The 10,736-nt window shown below is 52.4% G+C and overlaps 2 protein-coding genes across 5 annotated transcripts in view; one reads left to right on the top strand and one right to left on the bottom strand.

Moving 5' to 3' along the window:
* The first annotated feature begins 1,851 nt into the window (after positions 1 to 1,851).
* ZNF516 (zinc finger protein 516) overlaps positions 1,852 to 10,736 on the top strand; it is a 130,483-nt gene continuing 121,598 nt past the window's right edge. The window contains exon 1 of one of the 4 annotated variants that reach the window (XM_017527559.2): positions 1,852 to 1,963. The gene's annotated coding sequence lies outside the window, so the exon portion shown is untranslated. Of the gene's footprint in view, positions 1,964 to 2,256; positions 2,410 to 4,369; positions 5,160 to 5,621; positions 5,705 to 10,736 lie in introns of those variants that run through there. The other 3 variants (XM_017527558.2, XM_017527557.2, XM_017527556.2) reach the window with 3 other exon arrangements.
* On the bottom strand, positions 3,221 to 5,632 carry LOC119471079. The gene is made up of 2 exons (XM_037738145.1): positions 5,460 to 5,632; positions 3,221 to 4,373 (listed from the first exon to the last, which is right to left on the bottom strand). The coding sequence occupies exons 1-2, from the start codon at positions 5,611 to 5,613 to the stop codon at positions 3,964 to 3,966; spliced, it is 564 nt and encodes a 187-aa protein (XP_037594073.1). The 5' UTR covers positions 5,614 to 5,632; the 3' UTR covers positions 3,221 to 3,963.

The raw sequence follows: 10,736 nt of genomic DNA, 5'->3' as shown, positions 1-10,736 counted from the left end.
ACCTTGTCCATTTTCAACACATGGCAATAATTAGTGTGAGATTGTACTTTTAAATAGAACCAAGAATGCAGATGAATGTAGGTTTGTAGCACGGACTCACATCCATTCCAAAATCCTACCAAAGAGCTATTAAAGTATCAAGCCTTCAAATTTTAACCTTTGTTGTTAGCTACACAGACATAATAATATGTGTATCAAGCCACTTACACCTATGTAATTAATTGAATTTGGGGATACTTTTCGAATTTTCACAGTGAACCGAAATGAATGGTGGGCACGTCAATACTTTTCGGTGACTCAGGCTCAAATGTGATGGTTAAAGAATACATCCCACTTCGACATTCATGCTGAAGCCAGCAACAATTGTCCGTGACCTTTAACACGCCTGCTCTCCGGATCAGCGCAGATCCTTAGTCACCCGGAGCTTTCATTTTAGGACTCGCGGATCCTTCATCGCAGAGGTTCTCGCCTGTCTTTGCAGCTGACTCCTCCTCCCCAGCCCGACACACGGACACACACACACACCCAGAAACATCACACGTGCAGAATGGCCCCGCGTCCGATCGCCAGCGTTCGGGCACAGGCGCCTCCCTTTGCAGCGCGTCCGGAGTAGTTTCTTTTGTAAACGCCCTAAGTTGGGGAGGGCCGCAGGCTGCCAGGGCGGCAGGAGAGGGGCGCAGAGGGAGACGCCGCCGCGGAGGTAACCGCCGGGATTGCAGCGCCGATTGCCGAGCGGAGCCACGTTGGGCGTCTTGGACGGAATCCACCTCCACTGCGGAGTTATCACGAGGAGAAGGAGAACAATATGGCCAGGAGCCTGGTGGGAGAAGACAGTGTTACCCTCCGCAGGGCAGGCCGCAGCTCCCCGGGTCTACGTCACCGGCGGTGAAGGGGCGCTCGCCCTCGCGCGCTGCGACCCGCCCCTCCAGTCCCCTCCCGTCCCCTCCCCTCCCCCGCCCGCGCGCCCTCCCTCCCCTCCCCCGCCCTGTACCAGGAGCACATTTGGAGTCACATTAGGATTTCTAGTCCCAGACCCAACTTACGACAACTAACTACTGCCCGTGGGGAGCAGGCGAGGTGAAGAAATGAAGTTTTAAGAACGGAAAAATAAGAGTTGAACTTTCAAGGCTGCCAGTAAACAGCCCCTTCATTTTTAAATGACCATGTGGCAGAGCCGCTGTTGAAAGTCCTTCCAGCAGGACCTCTGTGACCCTCGATTCAGGACTTAATGTATTGACCCAGCATCCGAACACCCCCAGAGGCGTCTACCAGGAAGTTGGGTGAAACGCACACGCCACGCCGTGTGTCATGCACACGCACCTAGGACCCCCGAAAGGGTGTCCCCGTCTCCGTCAGGGCGGGGCGCAGTGCCCAGGTGCCCGCCGGCGGGACCCGCATCCCGAGTACGCCTGCACGTATGGATGCGCGTGTGCGCGCGGAAACGGCCTCCGGGAGCCGGAGCTGCCGCAGCCTTAGACCTTGACTAGGGGTGACCACCGGCCGCTGGGATCGCGGTTCGGTGCTATTAGGGGAGGAACCAGCTGTGTCTGAGTCACTGCGAGCCTCCAGACTGTCCCCGCAGTGTGGCAGAACTTTGTGCTGATGAGACAATAGTGGAGTGTGCGTTTCCTACAGGGCAGACCATTCCCGGGCTGGGGGAAGCCTCCGGCCTGCTCCGGGCCGCGGGCGCCCGGCCCCCTCCCCGCGCCGCGCAGCCCCCCGAGCCCAGCCGGCGCCGGGGCCCCCGCGGGGCCGGCGCGTCCGGGGCGCGCGCGGGCGGCGCGGGGAGGGGGCCGGGCGCGTGGCGGGCCCCGCGCGCCCTCGCGCGTCCCCCGCGCCCGGGCGCAGCTGGCGCGGTCGGTCTAGAGCAGCGCTCGGCTCCGCGCCGCGGGCGCTCGGCTTCACCTTCAGATGCGCGGGGCGTGCGCGTCCTGCTCCCCAGGCACGCCGCCTCCCCGCCAAGGTAGGGGCCGCGGGCGGGGGGAGGGCTGCGCCTCAGGGGCCGCTGGCAGGCGGTGGGCGCGGGGCCCGGAGCCTCGACGTGCCCGGGATTCCCGTGTGCGCCGCTGGGGGCGGGGGGGGGAGGCGCCGGGGAGGGGGTGCGCCGGGGAGGGTCTCCCCGGGCGCGGGGAGGGCTCCTTGGCTTTCCCTGTGGGTAGTTGCTCTGCTCTGCAATTCCAGGATAGGAGAAGATGCAACTTCGGGCGGCGGGGCGAGCGCCCGGGAGGTGGTTTTTACCGCAGTGGAGGGGCGGGGTGGGGGCCGGGGTGGGAGCGCGGAAGAGGCTCTGGCTTTGTACACTTCGTCAAAGGCGACGCGGGAGGAGGGGAGCTCGGATGCGCTCTCCATCCATTAGGAGACAAAGAGCAAATTGCCTTACTTTAAAGTAAAACGCTCCGGCTAATGAAGGTGGGTGATGGGGCTGCGGGCCTGAGGAGCCGCTTCAATTATTAAGGGTTTGGCGGATGGGATCGATGCCTGTGGGCACCGAGCGCTGCTGCCTAGGGGACGCGTTTGCCGAAGGGGGGTGGGGTGGGAGGGGGCTTGTTTTTCACAGCCCCCTCCCCGGCTGCTTGCCAGTCTGGTGGGAGCTTCTAAGTGACCCTAACGTTCAAGAAGTGAGAGGTCCTGGAAGGGAAGTTCAGGCGGGGGTGGGGGTGGGGGCGAGGGTCTGGCACGGACTCGGAGAGGGGTGGGCAGGGACTCCTTGGAGCTGTGCCCCGCCGGGTGCGGGTGGGGGAGGCCTCGGTGGCGAGATGAACCCGGGTGTATGAAGGAAGAATGCGGTGGGGTGTGTGTGGTTGGGCGGGAGGTGGGGGAGGCGCCTCCGCTGCCATTTCCAGGGAGAACTAACAGACTGGATAGTTACGATCAGTATTTAGATTAAACCGCCTCGTCAAGTTTTAAAGAAACTTTGTATGAATAAGTTTGTTACCCGGCAGCCGAGTGGGGTTTTTAAAAGCAGCAGTCGATGGAGGAAGGCTAGCGTGTGCCGAGGAAAGCCAGTGGACCCCCGCAATTAGGAACCAGAGGGAACCAGCCTTTTACCCGAAAAATGTGGGTCTGTAAGTCAGCCCATCCATTATCAGCGTTAATAAGCTTCCCGCAGCCGCCCAGGATCAGACCGGGAGCTCTGGGGGCTGTGTGTGTGTCTTACTCATTCCGCTGATAAAGAGTCACTGGGTCTCCGGGTGTGCGAAGATCAACTTGCGCAGCCTTCTTTTTAAATATATCCATTCTGTGTTTTATTTAATCCAGATGCACAAAAAGCCATTTGCTGCTTCATTGTTGGTTTATATTTTTTTGAAAAGGCGACTGGTGTAACCTGTGGAATTTGAAATGCAAATAAAAGCCTGTGGGAGTAGAGGCAGAACAGATCAGCATTTATAAAGTGGAAAAGATTGAACGTCTTTGAAATCATTGCAGGGGAAGAAACTGGAGGGGGAGTGTGATTTTTCAGGGAGTCAATTGTGACGTCAGGTCTTTTTGGAAAAGATGTTATTTTTAAGGTCTGAAACCCGGGTAGGTAAAGTGCTTACAGGAAAAACAGATTACAAGATTAACATCTGTTAACATGATCGTTTATCTCCAGCCAAAAATAGGTCAGTTCTTTCTTAAGGAAACACGATTGCTGGCGCATGCCAAATAATAAAATCAAAACGACGAGTTCATAAATTAGGAACGAGTGTTGGTTACAATCTGACCTGTGAAAAACATTTTTTAATTTCGAGATCAATGGAAGGTCAAAGTCCCTCTTCGGTGTGGAGAACAACTCTTTCCCCTGCGTCGGCCCCCGGCCCCCCTCCCCCCGCGGGATGACCCCTCCTTCTTACTCGGAGCTCCCTTTCCGCCTCCACTCCCATCGTTAATTTCCCTTTCCATCCTTTGTGGAAGTACAAAATATATTTAAATGGTATCGTCTGACGCCTCCCTCCTTAAAGAAGGCAAACTCCGCGCAGATGGCTAACTTTCAGAGCTCTGCTGTTGTTTTACCATTAAATGAAACGGTAGGGAGAAAAAAAAAAAAAAAAAAAAGGAAACAGCTTTGCGAAGTGTCCCTGCCCCCTGGGCGTGAGTGACGGTTCTGCTGGCCAATCCGCTGCGGCTTTCTCCATCCCGGAGGTAATTTGGGATGTGAGTGTGTGTGAGCGCGCGCGCGTGCATGAGCCCATGTGTCTGCACACTGAAGTCTGGCCAGCCCCGAGCATCCGCAGGCTTCTGCATTTGCACAGATGTGTCATGTAGACGTGGACACGCTTTTATTCTAGTCGGTTCGGCTACATGGGCACGCAGCAGTCCCCACCGAGCGCCTCCCCCTCCGAACCTCCTGTGGAGCATGGGATTTAGAAGCACTTTCGGATTCAGGTCGGAACCTGCAGCAGCAGGGGAAGAAAAGAGGAGCGCTGTGATTGTTTCTCAGCAACTGGGGACTCGAAACGTGCGGTTTCTTTGGCCTCGCCCCCGGCGGGCGCGCCCTGATGCGTTTGCGGTCCAGGTGATGGAGCCCACTCGCCAGGGCAAAGCGAACGGAGAACGCGGATTGCGGAAACCGATGTGAACTCCGCAGAAAAGTGAAGGGCAGCGTGTGTCTTCCAACTTCACATTTTATTTTCTCCCTGGGAGTTGATGCTTAGTCTCTGGCAGATTCTGGAAGGTGAAGCGCTCGTGGCCAGTGAAAGTTCGGCTGCCTACCCACCTCCTGGACGCTACGCCCTGGCCGCGCCTGTCCCGCACAATGGGTGTCTTCACCGGCAGAGCGCGTCACCGGCCACCCCGCGCTTGCAGCTGACTGACTGTGGCACCGACTTTCCCAGGAATATCGGGAGTGATGTGTGTGGCTCGCGTAGTACGCACCTCGGCAAGCGTACGGACCCGACCTGAGCCGAGCAACATCTCTGCGTAAACGTTGGAGATGCGGTGTCTTCCGGGAGCACCGCAGGCTGGCTGCGCCTGTCTGCCCACCGGGATGGGGATGATGCAATGGAGGGGTTAAGGACCCACGTGCCCACTCCCTCCCCGGAGACCCCTGCAAGGAGACCCCTGGGAGGGACCTCGTCCACGCGCGGGTGTGCCCGGCCACTAGGCCGCACCGAGGTCACCCGAGGGTCCGTGGGCGACCTTCGTCCTACCCTTCTGCAAGAACCACAGTCGGTTACAAGGTAGTGTCCAACCCCTCGCCTTCCCTCCCACTCGGGCCATTTCCGCCCCCCGACCCGAGTTCCACCCGATTCTGCCCCTCCCCAGGCGCAGGGGCTGGCGGAACCGGGACTGGGCAGCCCCAGGAGGTGTCGTTGGATTAAATCATTCCTATTTCGGTGTGTCTGAGCTGCAGCAGCGCTGGGCCTGGGGCGCCACTGGGGGATCTGGGGTGCGCGTGGCCACGGGCAGGGGGCGGGAGCGCGGGGCGGCCCTGTGGGCTGGGGGCGGGTCGGGGGCGGGCCGGGGGCGGGGGGACTCACCTGCCCGCCCCGGGGTGGGGGCGGTGGCCGCTTGTTGCTGGGCTGCCAGGAGGAGGGCTGTGGGCGGGGCGGGAAGGGGCGGAGAAGCGCGGGGAGGGCCTGGCCCGCCGCCCCCGCCCCCCAGCGCCCGCCCCCCGCCCCCCGCCCCCGTCATGTGGAGTGGACGTCACACGCCTTCACTGTAACCCAAGAAGTGAAAGAGACGGGGACCCGCAGCCTAACTTCGCACCACAACAAAGGCGGGGGTCTGTGCGGGCCGGGGGCGGGGGCGAGCAGGGCGGGCGGTGGGAGCCGGCGGGGGCGGGAGCAGGCCCCGGAGGAGGAGAGAGGGGGCTGTGGGGGGAAGGGCAGGCCGCGGGGTGGGGGAGCCAGCGGATGGGGGTGTGGAGGGCTGGGGCCGGGGCCGGGGCCGGGGAGGGGGCGGGGCCGGTCCGGAACTGGGGTCTGCGCGGGGCTCCGGGCCGGGCCGGGCGAGGGGCCTGCGCGGCAGCGTGGACCGGGCTGGCGGGGCCGAGGCTCGGCGGAGGCCAGGTAATTGGTTTCTATTTTAAACTTCACTTTGTTCTGGCGGAGGTGGGGCGGTGGGAAAGGCGTGGCCCCGAGGACGATTACATAAGTGTTCACACCTGAACAGGTCCTGCGCCCGCGAGCGGATTTGGGGTGGGAGTTGGCGGTGGGCACTCGGGCTCGGGGCGCCTTGCGGGGGGTTGCTGCGTGCGGGTTTTGTGTCCTGCCTGTGTGACCTCACAGTGTCTCGGCGGCAAAGAGGCCGGGATGGCTCTGTGGACTGCTTTCGGAAGGCCAGATGTGCCCGTGGGCCTTGGGCTGGCCTTCCAGGGGTGTCCCCGGCGTAACAAAGGACAGAGCCCTCGGACTCTCCCGTCCACTCGCTGTGCTGACTTAGCCAGCAAGTCACAAAAGGAACTTTAGTGGGGGATCCTACTTACACATACAGCAGAAAGGCATTTCCCTGTCCACCTGCCATGCAGCCTCAAATCGTGATTGAAGGCGATTTAAAAGCTGAGTGATGTATGTTCACCATGTGGCTATAGAGTAAATACTATTAAGATAATGACCGGAGAAGATGCAAGGGTGGCTAGCCTCTCGAAAGAAGCTTTGTCAGCTTATTTTAAAAAACACTCTATTAATATGATTGAAGTATTTTGGGTTAGGGATATGTTACTTTAAAGAGCTAGGCATGCATGCTATTTGATCGGCTACTGCCATGTAAAATAAAATGAGCTCATTTTATCATTTGTTTGTTCCAGCTTCATTTTCACTTGCATTCTTTGATTATGTCGTCAAGTAAGTGTTATTTATATTTACACAGACCAGCTAGAATTAAATATTCCACATAGCACTATTGTGCTGGGTCTGAGAACCCCTTTCCCCCTCTTAGTAATAATTGGAGAGAGAAGTCACTCCGGAGGCTGCCATGGTGTCAGGGGTTTGAGAGTTGGGTTACTTGTAGGAGGACATCTTCAGTTTCACGGGAGTGACCCCCATGGCCATCTTGAATGGGCTCCGGAATGAATTGAGCTCTGTCTAAGACTCACAGATAATTGAATTTGAATTCTGATGTGTTAAGGTACAAGCATGTCTAATGTTTTTCTTAATTCATTAGTGGGGCTTTGTTTTCTTACACTTGCTAATTTGAATATACTGAAACAATCAGAGCACATTAACCTTCTAAAAAAATAATCCCAGTGGATCTGTAATAAAACTAACCAAGAGGGATGGGAATGCCTTTCTGAAATGAAACACAACACGAAAATAGCAGGTTTAGTAGGCACAGCCTTCAACAATGCAGAGAGATGGGAGTTCTGCTTATTTTTATTTCTGAAAGCTTTTGTTTATTAGAATAATTTTTCCAAACAGCTTAATTTCCTGAAATACATACACTAGGTCAAGAATTTTAACTCTGAGAGATGTGTCTGCTATTAATTCTTGCCACCCTGAGAATAGATTACCTCGCCAATGTTTTCCCATTGTCATTTGTAAACAACCTTTGGAGCCGACTCATTTACAGATTTCATTTTTTCCTGGAACCCTGAAGACCTACATTTCTAACTTTTTTTTTTTTTTTTTGTAAGATGTTGTCCCAGAGACCAAAATTGACTGAAGGGAATGAGAGAGGTCTTTGAAAACAGGTCACGATGTGAAAAGCACTTTGTCTCCACTTTCATAAATGAAACTTTTAACTCCATTTACCTAACTTCCTTCTACAAGGAGATATTTGAGTTTTGTAAGTGAAGCATTTGATATGATTAAGTTTAGCAACTTACGTGAGAAAGGAAAGGAGACTTCTTTAAAGAATACTTTGAAATGAGGTATACTCCAGCAGATGGTTTTCAGTCTTGCCAAATGGGGAAAAATGATAATATGACCTAGCAATTTACGTAGAGTTTAGTCATGGATTATTCTTGAAAAACCAGTAGTGAGTTTATTGGGTTGTTGTGGATTTTTAATTATCTGTTTTCCAGAATACGTATTGGTCTTATTCATAATTGAAGAGAAGGAATCTTTCAAAAAGAATTCGGTGGGAGTGGCTGTAAGTCTGACTGGAGACTGTGTTTAGAGTTTCAGCTGCATTATACCTTAATGCCGGAGAGATAGGAGGCTGAAATACAAGCTGACTGCATCGTGCAGCAGGGAGCTTGTCCAAACGTGTGCACTTTCCTGTATAATATGCTTGTTTGAATGTTCAGGACCCGAATTATTTTGTTTTTTACTCCATTTTCAATTGAGGAGAAAAGGACGTCTTAATTACCTAATTAAAAGTGGTATTTCACGTATTACTAGATTTCTAACTGAAGAAAGCGTTGCTATTAAGTGTTCAGGAAACACGTATCCACTTTCTCTTTGGTTTTCAAGTGACCAAATTTAACTGGAAACGTGTAACTTTCTCAGTGACAGACATGGATTTGATGATTAGTAATAGAACTTTAATGGAAGAAAGTTAAATTGATTTGATTAGGTATCTATATTGTAGATGTTTGAACTGGAGGTAACATTTCTTCTTCAAAAGCAGGCATCTTTCATGCTGTAAATGTTTATATGTTTTAGTGCTTGGCTAAAGCTATTCTGACACACTCAATTAGTTCTTTCAAAAATGCATCTCTTTGCTGTCCCGACCCCTCCTCCTCAAAAGTTCTAGAAGCTGTGGGAAAAGTTCAGCTGCCTGTCTTACTGAACGTAGTCCAAGGAATACCCGTGGGTTTGTTCACTGCTCGGGAGCTGGACATGTGCCGCACCGACTTCCTCAGCACATCCTTGCTTCCCTGAATTTGCATTTACTGCCTAACTAGCATCCCGCAAAAAGGCCTTTGCTGGCTGCCTGCGATTTGGCACCTTGGAGCTTCACTTGCAGCGTTGTTAATGGCCAAATGTGAAGGACTAATTTTATTACTGTGTTTAGCTCACAGGGCCTTGGAACCGGCCCCTACTCTGTTGTTGGGAGCTGCATCTCATTTAGATTTGTGTTTTTCAAGTGAATTGTAGTGTCAGGCTGTGCTTCCCTTGTGAGGTCTTGAGTGGGTGGTGGTTGGAAGACCTTTCCCTGTGTGTGAGAGGCACGGGGTGGGGTGGGGGGCGGATGTGGAGGTTCTCAGAGGCAGATGGAGGTGGGGGCATAAGCCTCTGTTTGTGCAGCAGTGATTATTTGGTGGTTCAGCTGTTTGGTTAGGTTCCCTTCGGGCTGGATGCTAACTGGTGGCATGAGCTGGCAGTGTAACTGCTCCTTTCACCCTCCCCTCCTGGGGGCTCTCATCCCCAGTCTTTCCACCTGACTGGCCACAAGTGTAGTGGCAGCAGCCTATTATCGGTTTGAATGTATCTAGGGGCCATAGGGGAGAGAGCATTTTTCAGATTCAAGTCCTGGCCTTGGTTCTCTCTGGCCCCAGTGAGTTTGGGAGTGCAGGACATTCTCTCTGATGGAGGAGTGACCTTTGCCCTCAGTTAAGACCGCCCTCCCACCCACCATTGGACAAGAACTGTTGAAATCTTAACATTTTCAGGAATTCTGAAAAGTCACAAAGAATTTCAAGAAAAGAATCACATCAAATGTTTACATTTATGAATAATTAATAAAATTAATCTTATGGGAGGAGGAGGAATAAAGAAAAACTATGACTTTAGAATATCCCCTTCTGTTCTGTAAAAAGCATCTTTATTTTAAAATTAATTTTCTAACACTGAAGAATATTTTAGGGGACTGATTTCAAAAGCTGTAAGGAAAGATACATTCCTAGCGGCTATCAGTGCACCGTTTGTATTTGCGATTTCTAGTGTCCACTAATGCGTGTGAAGGGTATTTTAGATGGACTGGTAAAAGCCAGCAGTTGCAACTGTCTGCTCTGCATTCCTTACTCTGCATCTGGCCACACGTGACTTGAACAGCTGAAGCTTCTTTTTCCAAAGCTAGAGCCATCATCGTATTTATGTGTAGCACGAGATGTTTTCCATATACATTCGAATTGTAAAGAAGTGTAATTTGTGGCTCTCGACATGCCTTAAAAGTCATTTCCAAAAAAGATCTGGCATTTAATCTTTAATTCACATGGTCCTGAAAATTACAAAGCAGGAGCAATTAGAAAGGGAGCTATTTTTAGAAAGCAAACATGTAAATATATGTTAAGTAATGACTAAAACACAAGCAGGAGAGTAGGAAAAAACTATTTTAAAAGCAACTGTAGTAGATTTAGATACATTTTACTACTGTATTTCAGCTCTGTTAACTCTGGTAGACTTACTTGGTATTCCTGTTTCCACCTCCCCCCCCCCCCCCACCCCACAACCTTGGTCAGGAAGTAAATAAAGTCTATAGGAGCTCAAAATTTACTGGGCCAAGAAGAGATACGTATTGTATGTAATTGTGAAATCCAGACAGTTCCTCAACTGATTGGTGAAAATGGGATGAGATGCGGGTGTATTTTGTTATTTTCAGGCAGAGGGAATCTGGTGTTTTTTTCTTTCAAAACCAGGTAGACAGTGTTTCTCACCGCCCTGGGGAGTTGCTGGTGCCGAGCCTCCGGGATGCAGCTGTCCTGTTATTTTCTTGCTTTTGTAGGAGACGGTGTGTGTAGAGGAAGATGTGGTGTTAGTTTTCAGGACATAAAGACTTAAAAATCAAGGCTTTCTATTAAAACTCTGTAATTTCTTGTTAATGGCTGAGAATTAAACATTTTTCAGCACTGTTAACCCATAAAGAACTGTCAGATCCCTCCCCCCCACTCTTCCCATGTGAAAGTAAAGGACATTTGTTTAGAAATTATTTTC

Source organism: Cebus imitator, unplaced genomic scaffold (genome assembly GCF_001604975.1).
Source record: "Cebus imitator isolate Cc_AM_T3 unplaced genomic scaffold, Cebus_imitator-1.0 Scaffold49, whole genome shotgun sequence".
Taxonomy (NCBI): Eukaryota; Metazoa; Chordata; class Mammalia; order Primates; family Cebidae; genus Cebus; species Cebus imitator.
Note: the sequence above shows the minus strand (reverse complement) of the source record. Positions and strands in the feature narration are given on the sequence as shown.

Excerpts from the sequence above, each read along its gene's own strand:
- LOC119471079 (XM_037738145.1), bottom strand. The coding sequence starts at position 5,613 with ATGACGGGGGCGGGGGGCGGGGGGCGGGCGCTGGGGGGCGGGGGCGGC. Across the intron at positions 4,374-5,459 it reads CCCCACCCCGGGGCGGGCAG|GTTCCGACCTGAATCCGAAA; the intron begins GTGAGTCCCCCC and ends CTGCTGCTGCAG.